Source organism: Corvus cornix, chromosome 3 (assembly GCF_000738735.6).
Source record: "Corvus cornix cornix isolate S_Up_H32 chromosome 3, ASM73873v5, whole genome shotgun sequence".
In the NCBI taxonomy this organism is placed as follows: domain Eukaryota; kingdom Metazoa; phylum Chordata; class Aves; order Passeriformes; family Corvidae; genus Corvus; species Corvus cornix.
Genome location: NC_047056.1, coordinates 113673000 through 113694790, shown reverse-complemented (window position 1 = coordinate 113694790; position 21791 = coordinate 113673000). Strand labels below are relative to the sequence as shown.

The window sequence follows — 21791 nt, the reverse complement described above, 5'->3', positions numbered from 1 at the left end:
GCCGGAGGGAAACGGCGCTAAAAGGTGTTTGTTCAATATCGAAAGTCGTGATTTCCACAGGAAAGGAGCCGCTCCGAGGCTTTCCAGACACAGAGAAAATCGGGAGAGCTGCTGGAATGTGGTTTGGGCAGCAGGGCCACGGGCTGGTGTCACAGCACGAGGACACGCTCTGCAGGGATGGCTGTGGCACTCAGAACAAACCAGGAATCAAAGCAACAGGAAAAGAGAGGAAAAGCAGCCAGCCTGAAAATCACCCTGCTCCACGCTCCCGAAAATTCCTTCTGGAGAAACCATGAATTTTCCCAGCTTTTGGGAGGTGTGAAACCTCCCCAGCACGGGCTGGACTGGGGTTCCAGGAGGATCCCATGTTTTTCCACACTGACACTGATCCAAACTCTGCCTCGATCCTGCAGGAGCCTGGAGGAATTTGGAGCCTGAACGAGGCCGAATCTCCCGCGGCTCCCGAGAAAATCCCTCTCTCCTTCCACCTCCGTGGCTCCAGTGAGGAGATTCCCACCACGGGAGATCTACCTTCCCACAAAACCCTGGCTTTGGCTCTCTCCCACATTCCTGGACATTCCTGGACACTTCCACCCCCTCAGCACCTCCCACCTTCCCTCTCCAATCCCTGTTTTCCTCCCAGCACTCAGCCTCACCCCAACTCCTGGAATTCCTGGCACCCAGATGAGCTCTGCAGGTGATTTTCCCTCCTTCAGAGCCCTCTGGATGAAAAATCCAACTCCCTCTGGGCCATCCCAGTGTTCATTTCATTCTTTAATTCCCTGAATTCCGACACCTTCCCCACCGCCGGTGCCCGCGCCTCACGGAAACCCAACCAGCCACTTCCCCTTCGCTTTTTTTAAGGATCTTTTCCTCCCTCTCTGCCAGAGGATTCAACCCTTCCACACAACTCTAAAACCGGTTTTATTTATGATTCTTTTCTGGAGTATCACAGTGTTTCTCTGAGACTGTTCAAGGACAGCATTACTCAAGACCTCGGGTAGCCTGAGGGGAGTAAACGGGAGCCTCGCTTCATAAATAAAAATTATTTTCTTATTAGAAGTGGAATTTGAGCTGCATCAATAACTTGATTATTTGATGCCTGGCTCTGTTCTTGAATATTTTTCTGCCTCACAGCCACCAAAAGCACTCAAAAACCTCACTAATGACTTATGGAACATAATAGAAAGTAATTTCCAAACCAGTTACCCTAATTGGTTGTAATCTGACATTTTGCTACCAGCAAAATATTAAAAAGTTTCAAGCCCGAAACACATCCCCCACGAAGCAGAACAGCAGCAAAATGAGGTCGTTCTGAAAGAGAGAGAGAGAGAGAAAAACTCGAACCACCTTTCTCTCAAAGCGGATTTCAAGCCGCTGCTCCGAAAAGGGGGAGAAGTTGAGGAATTTTGGGAATTCTGCAAGGAGCTCTGGGAAGAGCCTTGAAAAATCTTGAAAACCCTTTCAAATTCCAGGCTTAGCTGGGAGTGGGATCACGGCAGGGATGTGGCACTTCCCTCTTGCTCTGAGCCAGCAGCAAAGGGTTCGTTAGCAAAGGGTTCGTTAGCAAAGGGACCGGCCAGGAGCGACGGAAGAGCTCCAAGGGATTCATGGATGGAGATGAAACGGGTGGGAATCTCTGGGAGTGCAAGGGAGGTGAGGAAGCTCCACCTTTTAAGGATTTGAGGGGGGGAAAAAGAAAAATTGGATTTTAAAAGGTGATGAGGAATTAATTGTTAAATGGACATCCCACGGCTCCCGAGAAAATCCCTCTCTCCTTCCACCTCCGTGGCTCCAGTGAGGAGATTCCCACCACGGGAGATCAATCTTCCCACAAAACCCTGGCTTTGGCTCTCTCCCACATTCCTGGACATTCCCAGAGGCTTCAATCCCCCCCTCAGCAGGATCCCGCTCCCAGCTAAGCCTGGAATTGGATTTTTCCAGGCTCTTCCCAGAGCTCCTTGCAGAATTCCTAAAAGGCTTCTTGACTTCTCCCCTCTGAATTATCCTGTAAATCATTCAGACCAGGAGTGAGATCCTGCCCCATTCCTAAGCCTGGATCTTTCCCTCCGGAATGCTCTGACATCTAGAGGAGGAAACCACCTTGAAACCGGAGCTTCACACCCTTAATAAATGGATTTTCCTGGATTTTGGGACCTGGCCACTCCACAGCAGCGACATCCCCCACTCCCAGGCACCAGCAGTGCCACATCCACATCCCAAATCCTTTGGGATTCTTCCCTGGAGTCTCTAAGAAGAAAATGCCCAACGTTTTCAGCTCTGCTCCAGTGCCTTCGAGGTGGGAATGAACAAAAATGTGCTTTGCCTATTGAACCATGATCTCCCTGTCATTGCCTGCGATTGTGGTTATTAAACATCCCTGGGAGGCCCCTGGAATGCGGAATTGGAAGGAACAGCTCGAGCCAGTGCCAGGAGTGAAAAAAACAAGGAAAAATCGCCTTTAAAAAAAAAAAAAATCATCTCAGAATGATCAGACCTGCAATAAATAAATGAAGAGAGATTGGTTTGTTTGGGGGGTGGGGTGAACAGAATATTCCACGTTTTCCTACGGAGGACAACAGTTCTTTGGGGCAAAACGACAAGGAATAAATCAGATTTCCTCCTGGAAATGTAGTTTCCAATCCCTAGGGATTGCCTGGAATGACTCTGGTTCCTCTCTCAACAGGCGTTCCTGGCCAGTGTCACCTCTCCCGTCCCAAAAAGGCACCTGGAGTAGGGAAAAAGGTGGAAAACCCCCAAGGAATTGCATGGAGTTGTAGCTACTCGAGCCTGTAAACGGTGATTTATGTGGGACAGGAACTGCAGGCTCTCCCTGGGCAATGTTCTACCTCCCAAAACTGCCTTTAGTTATGATGTCATTAAGAAAAGAGGTGGAAAACACGGGGAAAGACTGGATCCACTAAGAAAACAGGTGGAAAATACAGGGAAAGACTGGATCCTTTAAAAAAAGAGGTGGGAAACACAGGGAAAGAATGGATCCATTAAAGAAAACAGGTGGAAAACACAGGGAAAGAATGGATCCTTTAAAAAAAGGTGGAAAACACAGGGAAAGAATGGATCCATTAAAAAAAGAGGTGGAAAACACAGGGAAAGAATGGATCCTTTAAAAAAAGAGGTGGAAAACACAGGGAAAGAATAAATGTATTTAAAAAAAAGAAGTGTACAATACAAGAAAAGGATCTGAAATTAATCTAAAACATCACAATTCCACTTTTCTCCCGCTGGGAAACGGAATCTGCAAAATTCCATTTCGCCCACAAAATGTCCCAAAGAAAGCCACGAAGCCACTGTCGTTTGTTCCTTTTTCTTGATGGATCTCTGGCCACAAAAGCAAGGAAATAAATGGAATGTTTCAATATTCGCTGTTAAGCGGGAATTAGCCAAGGAAAGAGCTGCTCACAGATTCCAGAAGGATCCAGGGAGAGCTTGGAGCCCCTTCCCGAGTCTAAAGGGGTGCCAGGAGAGCTGGGATTTGGGATCAAGGCTGGAGGGGCAGGAGGCAGGGAATGGCTTCCCAGTGGGAAAGGGGAGCTTGGGGTGGGATCTTGGGAAGGAATTCCCGGCTGGGCTGGAATTCCCAGAGAAGCTGTGGCTGCCCTTGGATCCCTGGGAGCATCCAAGGAAAGGCTGGACAGGACTTGGAGCAACTTGGGATGGCGGGAGGCGTTGGGGGTGGAACGGGATGGGATTTGAGGTCCATCCCACCCAACCAAGCCGGGATTCCCTGGAATTGTCCCCTCACCTGTTGGTGTCCCTGGCCACGTCCTCGTAGACGCTCTGGACGCCGATCTCCAGGCGGGTGCAGCCGTAGGATAACATGGAGCTGAGGTGCTGCTTCAGGCAGTAATCCGGCCTCGTCTCGATGGTGATCCCCACGCACTTGGTCAGGCTCCTCTCCGAGTACCTGCACAGAGAAATCCCACCCTGGGGTAAACGGCCGAGTTTCACTCGCAGATTCGAGTTCCGAGGTGTCGCGGGGAACTCGGCGAGAGGCGCCGGCATCGTCCAGGTGGAAGCTTTGACGTCGCTTCACCGGGATTGATTCCCGGGGAAAATTCCTGTAATGTTTTGGCAATCTGTGGATGGAATGAGGCACAAAAATACACATTAATGCAATCTGGGGCTTGTTTTGGATCACGGAATTGTGGCAGCCTGGAGGGGCTTCACAAGGATATCCATGAAAAATCCCACAAAATCTGTTTGGGAGCAAGCAGGTCCCAGCCTCACTGAAGGAATCAAACAAACCCAAACTTCACTGTTACCCTTTTTTCCTCCTTCTGTGCCCTTTACCACTGGAGGTCTAACAAAGACTAATTACTCCAGCCAGTAATTTAATTTTTTTTTTAATTACTAAAAAACCCCACTGCCGATGACAAATGGGAAGTTACTGACCCGTGAGGGAGGAAAACAGAAGGGGGAAAAAAAGGAACGCAAAGTGAAGTTCACAAAAGAAAACCATCGATGCCCGCCATCCCCAGCAGCAGCAGCGAGGAGAATATTCCTTTCCAGAGAGGAACCAACTCCCTGGAGCATTTTTCCTGCACTTTTAGGTGGTTGTGTAACGGAACCGCAGGCCAGGAGTGAAGATTTACAGCAGGAAGAGGGGAAACTTCTTTTGGAACGGCAGAGAGAACCTGGATAGATCCCAAGTCAGGATGAGCAGCCCCGGTTTCAGGGAATATCAGTCTCTCTAATGGCCCCAAATGATGATTTGGGTGTTAATAGGAAACGCTGCTGATGCGGGGACACCTTGAGGAAGAGAGGGATGTGATTCCCATTCGTGCAGGGATGTTGCACACCCAAATCAAAAGGATGACTAAGGTCAGCTCTTTATGAGGAGTCTGTAAAGATTCATCATCCCATTGCCAGCACCTGGAAATTTCTGAATCGAAATGAAGCTACCTCAGAGCAGCATGGAACACAACTCCCCCCCTCCCCCCAAAAAAAACCCCGATCAAAACCCTTCAAACCTCCAAAAAGCCAGCAAAACAAAATCCCCAAGTGGGCTCAGACTCATTAAAAAAATATTAAGTCCCTTCAAACTGTTCACATGTATAAAAAGACCAAGATATTTGGGGGACAGGCCGTCAAAAGAAGAATTAAAAATAAAAATAAAAAAGAAACAATAGAAAGGACGTAAAACATTTCCAAGTTTGTGGCTCACTAATCTGACAGCCCAACAGCACAATTGTTTATCATGTCAGGGAAAACACTGCCAAAGTGTGATTCATTAACAGCAGACTCCCAAACACCCACTTTGAGAGACGTGATTTGCAAGAATTAAGAGGGAAACTGGAGCTAAAGAGCGGGGGAAAAAGACGTCTGCAGATAACTTGGGACAAAAGGTACCTGCTCCTGTTACCACCTAAAATCAGGGTAGGAATAGAGGGGAGATAAAAATAATTCAATCGCTGTCATTTGCAGAAGAAAGAAAGAGAAATTTGGGGTTTTTTTGGTGTCTCTTCTCCGCTCGCAGACTCCAAAGGTTCACTTGGATATTCAACATTCTCTCCTGTTTGCAAAAGGAAAAGTCTGTTTCATTCAAATCCTGCTACTCAAGGCAGGGATTTTATGAGTTTAGAATGGCAAACACAAGAAGCATCAGAAGTGGACGTGAATTAAAAGCTTTAAATGTGGATTTACATAACCTGGAGGGAATTATCAAAGAGTGCCCATAAAAGCTGAACTGGCTATTATTACCTGGCACAAAGCTGCATTACACAACTAAATTAAATTGGGTATTTTGTAAAAAAAACCCTCAATCTGATGCCATTTTACATTCGGTTTCTGCATTTTCCAGGGCACAAGCATTGACTGAGCCGGGGCTGAGCTGTAAAACAGAGCTCGGGGAGCTGGGAAGGGCAGGAAATACTGGCTGAGGATGTATCCTAAACAGGGATTTACATCAGGGCAGGCAGGCATTTCTGGGGTCTTTTAATCAAATTGTGAGGATCTCTTATTTTAAAGCATGGTCAGAGTTCAGACAGGTGTTTTCCAGTCAGCAGAGGGAAAAAAAATAGGAAAACTGATGTCTGCTTAGGAATAACACCCTCATCAGTGGGAAAAGCTTTTGAATCCCAGAATTCCAGGATGGCTCGGGTTGGAAGAGACCTCAAAGATCATCTCGGACACCTCCCACTATCCCAGGTTACTCCAACCTGGCCTTGGACACTTCCAGGGATGGGGCAGCCACAGATTTCCCTGAGAATTCCGTGCCAGGGCCTCCCCACCATCACAGGGAGGAATTCCTTCCCAATATCCCACCTAACCCTGCCCCCTGGCAGTGGGAAGCCGTTCCCTCCTTGTCCCTCTCCAGCTCTCTGGATGAGCCAAGAATCCAGCAAAATTCCCTCCAGGAATCTCCTAAATTTTAGGCTGTGCTCCTGCACGCTGCCTTCACGAATCAGGGAATCAGATCCAAGGAGTTCTGTACCCTGTCCATTAATTCCTCCCAAAACCCCAGGATGGTTCGGGTTGGAAGGGCCCTTAAAGCTCCTCTCATTCCAACCTCGTATCCCTGCTCCCAACCTGGAATTCTTGCATCATTCCCACAACCTATTCTTAGCTTTCCTCCAGCTTTTTGTGGCCTTCGCTACCAAAAAAAGCCACCCAACTCTGCAGCCACACCATAACTGCATCCAGCTGGGAATGATTTGCCTATTCCCATCCAATTTCCCACTATTTATGCACTCAGGGGTAATTTGGCTGCTGAATCATACAGAAAGCTCATGATTCTGTGACTTCAATCCCAAACATTTTTCTAGACGTTTCGGTGCTGCTCAGAATAGAATCCTGCGCCATTCCTAGAAAAACTGCCGGACGCTTTCCCCTCGCAGGCAGCCTGCTTGTGGACAGCTTCGCACGGAACATGGATTTATCCCTGATTTCCCAGCTCCAGGATGGATAGGTGCTGCCAGCCCTGAACAATGAGTACTAGAACACAATATTAAACAGGAGCCCAGAGGCGAAACCAGCAGAATCCCATCAGAAACCAGCGGGGTCAGTGACAATCCTTTTCTGCTGGGGCTGCTTTGGAAATCCATGGAGTGGGTGAAACGTTGTCCTGGGCTCTTTTTTGATGGCAAACGTCTGCTCTGGGTCAAATCCTTGCAGAATTTTATGGCTTTTCCACATTTCTGCCCATCCCTGTAAGCTCAGGAACAGGATCCAGGGATTTATGGTGACAAGGGACACAATGGATTTGCCAGCACTGGATCTTTAAAAACAGCAGAGCTCCAGCCACAGATCCTGCAGGAATCCTGTGTTCATGGGAAGAGGGAATTGTCTCTTTCCAAGCAGGAAAATCTGGGAAGCACACATGGAGAGCTCTGAAGGGGGGGATTTCAGGATACCCACATGCAAAACGTCGAGACTTGACGAAGAATTACTAATTGATCTTTACTAATTGAATAGAGAAAACCCTGAGAAATTCAATGGACCCGAGCTGAGAACTCCACCCATGACCATGGAATCATGGAATCATGGAATGGTCTGGGTGGGAAGGGAGCTTCCATCCCATCCCATTCCAACCTCAACACCTCCCAAGATCCCGGGCTGCTCCAACCTTTCCTTGGACACTCCCAGGGATCCAGGGGCAGCCACAGCTTCTCTGGGAATTCCAGCCCAGCCCCTCCCCACCCTCCCAGCCGGGAATTCCTTCCCAAGATCCCACCCCAAGCTCCCCTTTCCCACTGGGAAGCCATTCCCTGCCTCCTGCCCCTCCAGCCCTTTCCCAAATCCCAGCTCTCCTGGAGCCGCTTTAGGCTTGGGAAGCGGCTCCGAGGTTTCCCTGGATCCTTCTCCAGGTGACATTCCCAGCTCTCCCAGGCTGGCTCCACAGGAGATGAATTTTATCTTCTCAAGCACCAACAAACCCCTTGGAATATTTCTCCTCCTTGCCTGGAACAGAATTATCTGGTATTTGCACCAGTGCCGAAGATCCCCCGCATCATCCGAGGAATAATCAGGAATCAAGATGAGAACAGCACGAGATGAGAGAGGGGCAATTTTAATAATAGGCTGACCACAGAGGTTCATTATGCAAATGAAGCAGCTGCTAAGTCATGCAAATGAAGATCCACAGAAGCCTTAAAAGATTCGTGCAGGCGGATTTTGTGAAGTCAGTGATTACAGAACGGTCTGAAAGAGGCCGAAGGAGAGGTGAGATAATTAATTCTCATCTTTTGAGAGAATTTGCAGAGAAAGCTGCTACATTAAACAGACCTTCAGATCAGAAGCTCCCTCTTAAATAAACTCATTTTTTGAGATCTAAAAGGCAGCTACTCCTCCACCAGACACAGGGTCTCAGCCACTTTCTCACTCCGAGAAAAAACCAGCGCAGCTCTGGCATAAAACAGCTCCGTTAACAAAGCCTCTCCATTAAACTCTGCTCTCCAGACAAAAACCTCGTCAGCTGGGAGACCTGGAGATCAAAGACTCAATTATTTACAGCCAGCACCAGGGCAGCTTCCCAAATCCCCATTTGGGATCGGGATGGCCGGGAGCCAGGCGGCACAGGACGCGCGTGCTCAGCCCGGCCGGCGCAGAGAACACCGACTCCAGCTCAGAGCAGGTGGGCTCACCCTGAGAATACCTCACATCTTTAAAGCCGTGCTTCGGTTTATGGGCTTCAGAGAAGCAGAGAAGAGAAAAGGCCAAAAAAAGAGCAGGAAGAGGCACAGGAAGCAGCAGAAGCTGCAAGAAGAAGAGGCTCAAAGGCTGAAGCAAAGAGAAGCGATCGCTGGGAAATGTTCAGGAAAGAAGGGAAGGATCTAAACCAACCCATCCACCCCAAAAACTTGCCTGCAGGACATCCCAGCACTACTCCATCCCTGGAAGTGTCCAAGGCCAGGCTGGGCTTCCACCTGGTGGAAGGTGTCCCTGCCCGTGGCAGGGGGTGGAACAGGCTGGGCTTTCAGGTCCCTTCCCGCCCAAACCATTCCATCATTTTATGATTCCTGAAGGCAAAGATGGAATAAATGATCCAGGTGTTCATATTACTCCATCACAGTTGTGGGTTCTGATTTCCATGGAATGTGGTGCTCCAAACCCAAACCCATCTTGGTGAGAGGTCACAGCTGGGCAGGGGAAGGCCCTGCTGCTCCTCCACCCTTGGCCTATCCCAGAAAAACCCCAAACGAAAACAAACCAAGAAACATTTGCAAACTTAGAACCACAGAATTATTTCAGATGGGAAAGACCTCTAAGATCATTAAATCCAACCATTCCCAGCACTGCCAAGGCCACCACTGAGCCGTGTCCCCAGGTGCCACATCCACAGGGATTCTGAATCCCTCCCGGGATGGGGGCTCCACCACTGCCCTGGGCTGGACAGCCCTTTCCAGGCAGGAATTGTTCCCAATATCCAACCTGAACTCCTGGTGCTGCTTGAGGCCGTTCCCTCTCATCCTGTCCCTGTTCCTGGGAGCAGAGCCCACATGGCTCCTCCCAGGGAATTCCAGAGAGGAAAATTCCCTCTGGAGCCTCCTTTTCTCCAGGCTGAGCCCCTTTCCCAGCTCCTTCAGCTGCTCTTGGTGCTCCAAACCCTTCCCCAGCTCCATTCCCTTCCCTGGACATGCTCCAGCCCCTCCATGTCCTCCTTGGAGGATGGAAGTGTCCTTAGAAAAGGCCCTCAGAGTCTCGTGGAAGGATTGGAATGTTTGGAGGTTTGGGTGAGAAAAATCAAGAATTTTAATCAGCGGCCGAAGGAGTCCCAGGCCAGGAAAGTTCCTGGTCTTAACTTCGGGAAGAGCAAAGAACATCCAGCACCTCAAACAGGTCCAACGTGTTGTAAAGAAACCCCCCCTGGTGCCCTCGACCAGCAGCAGCACAGGCCTGGGTGTCACACAGTGACACTGCTCGATGACATCTATAATTGTAGAATTAAGGTCAAAAACGACCCCACAGGTTTTTGAGGAGGAAACTGTCACTTTAACCCACGAGGATCTCATGTACCACATCCTCACCTATTCCTTAAATTACCTCCTTGCTCTCGATCTTTAATGCTCTGCCTTATGACAGGGCAGTCTCTGAAACACAGCCAGCAAGAATTCATTCAGCATCCACAACTCCCTGTGAATAAACGCAGAACCAGGGAATATTCTGACAAAGCAGGTGGCATCTTACTCAGCTGACGTGTTTCAAAAGCTGCAGGTCTGATGATTGCCCAGAGCAGGCATTTCTGAAAGCTCAAATGCCAATTATTTGACTTTATGCTGCTCCCTTTTTATTACAACATTCTTATTACAACATTTCAGTGCTTTCTTTATCACCAGCACCAGGAGTACGATGAAGCAGTTTGGTTTCTTAGCAGCATCAGCTTCCCAAGGTTCAAGCTTTCAAATCCTGAATTAAGTTAGTTAAAATACACCCATTTATTGACTAAAATACAGTTTTCCAATTTTGATAAGGTAATGGTATGTCTGCCTGCTAAAAGATAAGGGAGAACAATCTTTTTTCCCATGAGATGCCACCAAGAGATAATTCTGCTCTCTCCTGCTGTCACTTGGTTCAAAACCCACAATGGGATCCTTTCTGAGGTAAAAACCCTAAAACACACCTGTTTTCTTCTCTTTCTTAGTGTTTTTACCTCATTCTAGCCCCCAAAAATGGCTCTGGCCCCCAAAAACCCTCTGAAAAAAAGGCACAGCATGAGCAGAAGTGGCTGAGTTAAGAGAACCTTCAGGCCTCATCCATTCGGAGGTAAAAACCCTGAACCACACCAGTTTTCTTCTCTTTCTCAATGTTTTTACCACGTTTTAACTCCACTCTGAGATAAAAACCCTACAACACATCAGTTTTCTTCTGTCTCAGTGTCTTTATCACGTTTGAACCCCAAGGAATGGCTCTGCCATCCGAAACCCCTCAGAAAAAAAGGCACAGCACGAGCAGAAGTGGCTCAGTTAAGAGAAACTTCAGGCCTCATCCATTCTGAGGTAAAAACCCTGAACCACACCAGTTTTCTTCTCTTTCTCAATGTTTTTACCATGTTTGAACCCCAAGGAATGGCTCTGCCATCCGAAACCCCTCAGAAAAAAAGGCACAGCATGAGCAGAAGTGGGCTGAGTTAAGAGAAACTTCAGACCTAACCCATTCTGAGGTAAAAACCTTAAAACACACCCATTTTCTTATCTTTCTTAATGTTTTTACCACGTTTGAACCCCAAGGAATGGCTCTCCCACCCAAAATCCCTCAGATAAAAAGGCACAGAACGAGCAGAAGTGGCTCGGTTCAAAGACACTTCAGGCCTAACCCATTCTGAGGTAAAACCCCTAAAACGCACCCGTTTTCTTCTCTTTTGCAATGTTTTTACGTTTTAACTCCACTCTGAGGTAAAAACCCTACAACACACCTGTTTTCTTTCTCTTTCTTAGTGTTTTTACCTCATTTTAGCCCCCAAAAATGGCTCTGGCCCCCAAAAACCCTCTGAAAAAAAGGCACAGCATGAGCAGAAGTGGCTGAGTTAAGAGACACTTCAGGCCTCATCCATTCGGAGGTAAAAACCCTAAACCACACCAGTTTTCTTATCTTTCTTAATGTTTTTACCACGTTTGAACCCCAAGGAATGGCTCTGCCATCCGAAACCCCTCAGAAAAAAAGGCACAGCATGAGCAGAAGTGGCTCAGTTAAGAGAAACTTCAGGCCTAACCCATTCTGAGATAAAAACCTTAAAACACACCCATTTTCTTACCTTTCTTAATGTTTTTACCGCGTTTGAACCCCAAGGAATGGCTCTCCCACCTAAAATCCCTCAGATAAAAAGGCACAGCATGAGCAGAAGTGGCTGAGTTAAGAGAACCTTCAGGCCTAACCCGTTCGGAGGTAAAAACCCTGAACCACACCAGTTTTCTTCTCTTTCTCAATGTTTTTACCACGTTTTAACTCCACTCTGAGGCAAAAACCCTACAACACACCTGTTTTCTTCTCTGGCTCAGTGTTTTTACCATGTTTGAACCCCAAGGAATGGCTCTGCCATCCGAAACCCCTCAGAAAAAAAGGCACAGCACGAGCAGAAGTGGCTCAGTTAAGAGACACTTCAGGCCTAATCTGAGCAGGGCTGTTTGCATGGACTAATTAACCGCCTGGCTGTAACGAGGAGCAGGGAATGGCGGCGGCTGGAGAGGGAAGGGTGGTTTGGTTTATTTTTATTTCCCTCACAGCTTCGATCAAGGACCTCTGGGCAAGGTCTGGAGGGATCCTGCCACTCCTGACAACCGGGACGGAGCCGTGCTCCGCTCCTGCCATGCTGGGCTGATAAATGCGTAATTATCCCAAAAGCCATAATCACTGCCTGCTCTCAGAGACATCCAAGCAGGTCCTGAAAGGTCTGTCTTAGCTCAGGAAGCAAAAAAAAAAAGAGAAAAGGACATTGAACAGAAAAACCCTGACAAGACCTTCTAACACTGCTGGGTTTTTCGAGCCTGCGGTGTTTTCTGAGCTCCCATCCATCAAGTTCACGGCAACAGCAATTCAGAGGATTTTTTTTTTTTTTTTCAGCAACAAATTATTAGCCAGCTGTAACAGCAAACACCAGGATGAATTAACATATGCTGGAGTGAATTATTTCCAACAAGGAAAATGCACGGCTGGAACAGGAGCTGAGTTGCAACCTCTTTTTTTTACCCACTCCCATGAAAAATAAACGTTTAGAGGGGGGAAAAAAAAGCCAAAACAAGGCTAATTTAGGCAAGGCAGTGCTTATCTCCTCCTCCCTTATGTGAGCTCTCTGCCTTTCCCAAACCTGTCGCAGTGAGCAGAGCCAAATTACAGTTTGGAAATTATGGCTTCACGTTTCCCCCAGCAGAGAAGCAGCAACACGAGGTCCCAGATTCCTCACACTGAAATTTAGGGAGACCTGAGTCTGGAATTGGACTCCCCAAAGTTTTTAGTGCTCGTGGTGTCTTCAGGATTTGGCAGTTCTCACTGGACATTTTTCCCAAGAATGTTTTTGGTCACTCTCAGCCCAACCATGGCCTGCACCAAGAAATTATTTGGATTTAATTTGGATTTAATTCCCATTTCACCAGATAGCCCCAGTCCTTGTTGTGTCAGAGAAAAACCAACATTTATCCTTCTTTTCTCTTCTCTGTGCCACTCAGGACTTCATAAATCTCTATTATATCTCTCTCAAATATCTTTTCCCTGCTTCCACAACATCATTTTCCTCCTCCCTGATTTTTAAAAGGAAGAACTGAGCAAGGTTCAAGCTGTGAACGAGGAGGCTCCACAGCACCATTTCCCAGTTTTCTCTCTATTCCCATCACCGCAATTCCTCACACCGAGTTGGTTTTATAACTAATACCAAGCACCAGGGCTGTGTTTCTCACAGTTATCAACCAAAACTTTAAAATCTTATTATTGAGTGGCATCAGCCAACTTGGAGATCGTTGTGAAAAACAGGAAAAACCTTTTTATAAGCAATGCTTTATATATCAACACTAATTTTCTCCTGCCCTTTTGCAACAGGTCAAAACAACCTATTCCAGCACAGATTCCTCTGGGACACCACTAATGACCTCCCTCTTTTGTTAATTGATCACTTAATCCATCTCTTAATATCTTTCAATAATTTCTGCATGCAAAGCTTCCACTCTGATTCCCACAATCCGCTGAAGGGTTTTTAGAGATCCAGGCAAAGTTAGAGAGCTCTGTCAAATGCTTCAGAGAAAGCTACAGCCTGAATGTGTTGTTGAAAGCATTTCTCGTAGCCAGAGGGCAGGAATTCATCTGCCACACGATGGGAACGAGTTCTGTGCAAACAAGAACCTCTCTGTACTCAATCTATGTAAAGAGGGAGGTGCTTTGGGGTTTCAGCAGCTGAAGAAAATGAATTCTTGTCCTAATAAATACAACTGAGGCCCAACACATCAGCAAAACACATTTTGCAATATGTCTGGGAGAGGAAAAGACACAAAGTGCTTGTAAAATGTCCCATATTCAATTTATCACGTGAGGAGGGCTCACGCTTCCCTTCAGCACGAGCCAGAGAGTTTAAATCTCAGATTAATATCTGAATGTCACTAAAAAAACCCCAACAATTCATCTTATGTATGGGAAATCCAACACACCACTGATCATCCCAGCTCAGGTTTCCTGCAGCCACGACAAAGAGATCATGGATGAAACCATGGGATGGTTTCAAGCAGCCATCCCAAAGCTCCTGTCCCTGCTCCCAAGGACAGACTTCCCATCTCCTCCAATTCCCACTAAAATGGCACCCAAAGAAAAGAAGCCATGGAAGTCATCCTGAAAGATGTGACAAAGCTACAAAAAGGGAAGGAATGGTTCAGAGGAGCAGAAGGTTGAGAGCCCTGTGAAGCTCTGGGCTTGCTACAGACGAGGGTGAGGCTTCCTGTGCCAACCTGTCCAGAGTGACAGAATCAGGAATTTATTGAGCTTGGAAAAGCCCTTTAAGCCCAACCATTCCCCCAAGCCCAGCACCCACCTCTGTCCCAAGCACTTCTAAACTAATTTGTTTTTTAAAGTAACAACAAGCCCTGCCAGGCTACCAAACCCACGCTGAACTGGGAAAAATCCCATTTGTCAGGGATAATAACCCCAGCCAGGATGATTTTCCAAACCATTTTGTGGCTCGTGGCGCAGAGGGAAAGCTTGGAACAAAGCGACACTCAGCACAAAGGGAGAAAATTGGAGACGCTTGGAGCCCTGGTGTTTCAGAAAGAACCAAATGCATTTCTCAGGAACGATTTGGGAACTTCACAGAATCACACAACCACAGAGCGGTTTGGGTTGGAAGGGACCTTAAAGATCATCTTGTCCCCACCCTCTGCCATGGGCAGGGACACCTCCCGCTATCCCAGGTTGCTCCAAGCCCCTTCCAACCTGGCCAGAAACACTTTTAGGGATGAGGCAGCCACAGCTTCTCTGGGTAAACTGTGCCAGGGCCTCCCTGCTGTGAGAGAAGAGCACTCCAAGGAGTAATTTCTGCGCAGAAATCCAGGATAAACACTCACAAGTGTCTCTTTGCACCGAGCATCAGCCTGTGCTCCTGTCAGGGAGAGAAAAGCAGGAGGCTGGGGCAGCATTTAGTCAACATTTCGTTTTGCTCTCCCTTTTGCTCAGCTTTGCCAGCTCCTCACTGAGCAATCCAAACCCTCAAAAGCAGCAGCTCCCAGCCCCACTTCAGTCCCTTCGGTGGATTCCAGCAGGATCTCCTTCAACCCTTCCTTCAATTCCACCTCTGCCAGGCAATCGATACCAGCTATTCCCAGAGGTTTTCCTCTCGTCCCCTTCTCCCTTTATCCAAGCAGGTAACACATCCCAGGAACAGCAATCCCCGTCCCCACAGTGACACCGGAGCCCTGGCAGCCTGCACAGCCGGGGAAACAAAAGCCTGGTGGAAAACTTCCACCAGGAGATGCCCAAGATTCGTCCTTGATTCCTCACAGCTTTGCTGTGCAATTACTTCAGGAAGAACTTGAAAGAAAAACCATTCTGCTGCCCGTTGCCAAATCAATACAATCAACCATTAGGTCATAATTATAAAGACAGTTTCGCAGGGAATTGTCAATACAGAGTTGCAGGCGTGGGCTAACAAAGGATGCAGGGAGAGGGAAAAAAAAACCCCTTACACCTAAAATTATGGAAGAAACGACACGACAGCCTCTTTCATTAAACCCACCCTGAAATGCGAGTTTTTCTTGCTGCGCTGGGTGAGACTGACACGGACTTGCAAAGAACGCAGCTCCAATTTCAGCTCTGATATTGACTCACCGAGGCCCAAGGAAAGTCACATATTCCTATGAACAACCACTTCTCAGCTGTTCCTGAGGAAAATAACCAAACCCCATGAAAGTGTTGCTGCATAAAGAAAGTGTCCAGCCCAGCCCTTTGATTTTCAGCTTCTTTTTCCACCTCTTAAATGGGATGGAGCCCGTCCCCGTCTGACTCCGACGGAGAAAACATTTAGCTCGAGGAAGGAAAACAGCTTGATTGCTGCTTTGAGGAAACAAAGAAATTGTATCCATAAAATTATAAAGAGAGCTAATAAAAAGCAGCCATCAGCCAAAACTGCCAGTGGAGAGCTGCGCTTTACTCGTTTTGATCTCCTGCCAAAGCAAGTCCCTCACCTATAAAGCTGCGATAGGATCGCGCTCAAAAAAGGGCTGTGAAAATCCTCGTTTTCCCCATAAAAACACTCCTGGGCTTGCTGCAGCAGCTCCAGGAACTCCTGGTGCCTCTTCCCCAACTCCTTTTGCTCCCTCCTGTAGCTCCAAGGTGCCCACGGCTCCTCCTCCATGGCACAGGGTTGGGATGAGATGAGCCTTGAGGCCCTGGCCAACCCGATTTTATGATTTTATTCAACTTTTAATGGCGGTTGAGTCATTGTTTGGAAAACGATTTCAGCTTTTCGCTGCTACAGTCACCTAAAAACTGCATCATCCTCAGGCACAGATATCCCTCACAGCTCTGGGGAGGATGTGCTGTCCCAAGCAGCAGCTTCCTGGGATGGGGGGAGGTCAAATGTTTCCTGCCACGGCTAAAAGCCCCTCAAATGGCAGAATCTGGATTTTAGTGAGACAAATACAGAGAGGAGACAGCCAAAGGGGAGTGACCACCTGTGTGTCTTGCCGGAGGTGGGGAAAAGCAGAGACTGTGGGTGTTGGCCTCCCCTCCCAAGGAACAAGTGACAGGATGAGAGGGAACGGTTTAGATGGAATATCAGGGATCATTTCATCCCTAGAAGGGCTGGAAAGCACTGGAACAGGCTGCCCAGTGCAGTGGTGGAGTCACCATCCCTGGAAGTGCTCAAAAACGTGGATGTGGCACTTGGGGATGTGGTTTAGTGGTGCTGGTTGATGGTTGGACTCGATGACCTTAAAGGTCCTTTCTAAATTTAATTACCCCGTGATTCCGTGATCTGGAAAAGAGAACGGAACCAAACCCCAGCACCGCAAGACCCAGGAGCATCTTCCATAAAGCAAGGACTGGCACGAGCTCACAGAGTCAGAAATGGGAGGTGGAGGTGGAAACTCCTCCTGTCCCGGCCCTCAAGGGAGCCAAGGCTCGTGGGGTGGGATCCAGCTCCTGGATGCAAACACCCACACAGAGCTGGGCTCTCATTTCCGCAGCAGTCAGAGCCCAGAGAGCCACAGCCCCAGTAGGAGCTGGATCCCTCCCCGCTGATTTCACCGCCCGCAGGGGCACATCAGGCACCCAGGAACATCAGAGCCGAGCTCTGAACCCACCAGCTGAACCCACACCTCACCCCAGAGCTGCCAGGGAAAAGGGGGAGGTTATTTTTGCCCAAGGAACAAAGGTCCTTCCCACTAACGTTAGAGTTTTCAGAGCAGCACACAAACTGTCTCCGGAGACGAAGCAGGCAAAGGTCGTGCAGAGAGAGTTAAAAAACGAGGTCATTGCACAACCCAAGGCCCAGACAGAGGGAGAGCAAATCCAGGCTGCACAAACACCCCCAAAGATCTGCATTTCCAGTTCTGAGCATCCGACTTCCCGAACTTGTGAGCCGTGAGCGGCTCCCGGAGCGCCCTGCTGCCACACGTATTTCAAACCAAACAGCCCCTGCTCCGCCTGGCACAGCGCTCCCCAAAGCCGCAGCAAAACCCCTCCTCGCCACCCTCCTGTAAAAGGACCAAGATTAAACCTGCCTTTTGCTGTTGTTCCACGCCTATTGCACCCACCATGTCACTAGAAAATGAGTTTTCTTTCAAATTAATTTAGCGCTGTTGAAAGGCGGCGGCTCTGGGTTTACAGCATCAATGAGGCGAGCAGAGCACAGCTGAGGGAACCATAAACCACATCTCCCTATTTCACCAGCTCATTTTCATCTGGGCCGCAAAGCAATCTCTGCTGAAAGCAGGCGGAAAAGGGGAGCGTGGGTCCCCTGTCAGCGCTGCAGGGCATGGGATGATCGGTTTGGATCGCTTGCATCCTCCTGCAGCTCAAAGCAATGGGTAATATTTGAGTTTCTGCCTGCTTGGAAAATCGGGATACAACAGCAACTGCTGCTGCAATCCGCAGGATGGTGTCAATGACAAAGGGATTAACCCAGGAATCTTATTCATACACACCGCCCTGCTCTCTCTTTTGGATCACCACCACAATTGGAATGAAAACTGTATCATCCTCAGGCCAGGTTCAAATTCATACGGGTGGCCAAGCCCTGAATAAAGCTCCATCTCCAGCTGCCGATCCCAGCTGGGCACTCGGATCCCATCCCAGCATTAACATTTTAGTGCAGGTCACCGGAGAACTTGTTGTGCTTTGCCAGATTACAGAGGCACAGCAGTGGAGCAGCAAAAATGAGCAAAGTATTCCCTTTGGCAGGTGTTCAGCAGTAATTTGCTGAAAATGTACAGGAAAAAGCAGGGAAATTCATTATTTAGCTCTGACAATGTCATGACCGCCAAGGCCGCCGCTCTTTCCACCAGCACGGGATAAAAGGTGGATTTACAAATATTGCTAATTTTGGTGTGGCTCCAATTCCTGAATAAACCACCTCGGAATGCTTGGAGGGAGACAGGTTTGGTTCCAGCCTTGGGAAACCCGAAATCACCCAGTATCACCCATGGAAAGGCGTGGGTTTGGCTTCCTCACACGTTTCATCCCAAACCTGAGTGTTTCACAGGCAGGGGAAACAGCAATAGGGCAGATAACGGGATCAGCAATCCCATTCCAGGGCTGCAGGAGGAAAGGAGATGGACGAGATTAGGATGGGATGGAATGCCTTCCGCTCAGAGATCTTCCAAATGACATCAACTCCAGCAGTTAAAAGTTGGAAAATGCAGCAGGAAATGAGCAGTGCCAAAGTAACGGGATGGCAACAAAGGCCGGACAGCTTTGGGGTGAAATTCCTTAAATTCTGCATTTAGGGATGAACACTCAGTGCCAAACAGGCTTTAATGAAAAATATAAAATGGTTTGGGTGAGAAGGGACCTTAAAGCTCATCCCATTCCAACCCTGACACCTCCCACTATCCCACCTTGCTCCAAGCCCCGTCCAGCCTGGCCTTGGACACTTCCAGGGATGAGGAGACCACAACATCTCTGGGCAACCTGTGCCAGTGCCTCATTACAGATGAGTCCCATCCAAAGCTGGAAACAAAGAAAATCTGCCTGTTTTTCCCGAACATTAGGAGCTCCAAATCTGTGGGCACAAAAGGAAATCCAGGCAGATTCTCTGTTGTGAATGATCTGGCACTAAAGCAGCAGCCACTTATCTCCTGCCTGGCCCACCCGGATGTCCGGAGGGATTTGACAGACAAGCTCTGACGGATCCAGCCACGGCAATTTCCAAAGCTGCTGCCTCCTGCTATTCCCTTCCTCCTGCCAGGAGCAGGCACAGGAGGGGACACGGAGCCGGTGAGTCCCCACATCCCCCTGCTGCCCAAATTGCCGCTGGAATTGGAGCTGGAATTGGAGCTTAACCCGGCAATTTGGGCTGGAACCGGAGGAAAATTCAAGAGCCTCCCTGTCACTGCACCCACTCATTACGGCAGGGCGAGGGGTGGGATCCGACTGTCAAACCCCGGCAATTTGCAACAGGACAATTTCCCACTCCCCCCAAGCAGAGAAGGAGCTTCTCAAATAAAGCTCTCCTTCCCAAATTCCATGAATTCGCCCCGGGGTGAGCTGTGGCAGCCGGAGGGGGGGTGAGTTGAGCTGCCTGCTCTGGAAGGGGTAACCTCGAGCAGAGGGTCAAGGTAGATAAAAGGAGAACAGCAACCTCTTCAACGGCCCCAGCATGAATCACTGCGGCGAGTGAGTCAAAGCCTGGCTTGTTTTTGCTGGAGTCACAATTAGCACTCGGAAAGCTCAATTAAGAGACATTAGCGAAACGAGCGCCGTATGCCAGCGGAGCCCCGGAATTGTAGGACGGCATCTTCCCTGCCTGGAGGAACCACGGAAATGGGTTTGCTCTGAGCTCTTGCCTGGAGGATTTCTCACGGTGGGGTCTGCGGAATACGGGCACAGGCACGACGTGCTCGCTTCTTACCCCACAGAACTTCACAGTGCCCTAAAGGCCAAGCAAAAAGGCTCAATTTTGGTTGAAGTACAGCACCAGCAAGCCCAGAGTTCACTGCAGGAAGCTCTGTCTTCCAGCAACCTGCTAGAGTCTTACTTGGGAAATTTAGAACAGACTTCAACTTGATAAAGCTGGGTTTGGGTTAGGATTAGGGTTATCTTTTAAGAGCAGGTCTGTTCCTCCCTATTGAAAAGCAAATTCAGGTGTGGCTGAGTTGTGAACCTTCACAACCACAGAATTCCAGACTGGTTTGGGTGGGAAGGGACCTTAAAGTCCATCCAGTTCCAACCCCAACACCTTCCACTATCCCAGGTTGCTCCAACCTGGCCTTGGACACTTCCAGGGATCCAGGAGCAGCCCCAGCTTCTCTGGGAATTCTGTGCCAGGGCTTCACCGCCCTCACAGCCAAGAATTCATTCCCAATATCCCACCTAACTCCACCCTCTGCCTCCAGCTACCACGATTTCTTGGAACAACTGCAGCTTCTATCGGAAGAATTGCTGGTATCTGAAATTAACGTGGGAATTTGAGAAAAGAATCACGGAATGGTCGGGGTTGGAAGAGGCCTCTGGAGACCACCCAGCCCCGAGCAGGCTCACCAGAGCAGGCCGCACAGGATCACATCCAGGTGGGATTGGAGAAGGAGACTCCACAACCTCTCTGTTCCATCATCCTCAAAGAAGTTTTCCCTTTCATATACAACGACCTTCCCACAAACCCCATCCTCTGATAATCACACAAAGCACATTTGTCACAGCTTGCTCTGATCTGACCTGTTTCAGGAGAGATTTCCAGCTGGGATTCAAAAGGCATCGGGAGCTCCACATCCCAAACCAAGCACTGCAGGAACCGCCAGGGCTCGGGGTTTGTTTTTCCTCCCTCAATGGATTAAGAGGTGCCAAGCTGGGCCCTAAGCTCTGATTATGTACAGAGCTCAGGAGTAGCTGGATCTATCCTCTTCCCAAAAAAATCAATCTGGCTTTTGGGATACCCAAAGGAAACTTCCCACCAGGATAATGTCTGGGGCAGCAGGAGGCACTGCTGCCCGTCTCGCAGCTCCAGGGAGGTCACAGCTAATGCGGGAACACAAAAGGACTCCTGGCACAGGCAATCGATGGCGAATCCCAGGAAAAGGCGGAGTCGGGAGCTGCGATTGCTCCTCAGAGTTCTGGGATTCTGTGAGTTTAAAAGGAGCTTTTTAAGGGACTGATGAGGGGAGGGGAAGCTGCCCCGGTTTCGGATCAGGGAATGGCGATGTCTGCTCTGCACCTGGATGTTGCCACGTGAATTTCAGGTACAGGAGAGACCTGAACTGCAGAACGTGAGGTCCCAGCAGTGTTACCTCCTTCCTTTGCCAAGGCAGCCTTACCAGACATCGGGCAACCCCATCGCACTGCTAAAAAAACAACTTGAAAATCATTTCCATGCCTTTTAAAATGCGGAAATCATAGACATCATGGAATGGTTTGGGTGGGAAGGGATCTTAAAAGATGATCCAATTCCAACTACCTGCAGGCACCTTTCACTAGACCAGGCTGCTCCAACCTTGGACACTTCCAGGGATCCAGGGGCAGCCACAGCTTCTCTGGGCACCCTGTGCCAGGGCCTCACCCCCCCCTCAAAGCCAGGAATTCCTTCCCAATATCCCATCCATCCCTGCCCTCTGGCAGTGGGAAGCCATTCCCTGTGTCCTGTCCCTCCAGGCCTTGTCCCAAGTCCCTCTCCAGCTCTCCTGGAGCCCCTTTAGGCACTGGAAGGGGCTCTG

General features: G+C 48.8%; 1 protein-coding gene across 1 annotated transcript in view; it reads right to left on the bottom strand.

The window, feature by feature from the left end:
- The window catches only part of ELP3 (elongator acetyltransferase complex subunit 3), a 46812-nt gene that overhangs the window by 14580 nt on the left and 10441 nt on the right, over positions 1-21791 (bottom strand). The window contains exon 8 of the mRNA XM_039569924.1: positions 3764-3925. Within this exon, the coding sequence (XP_039425858.1) occupies positions 3764-3925 (162 nt within the window). The remainder of the gene's footprint in view (positions 1-3763; positions 3926-21791) is intronic.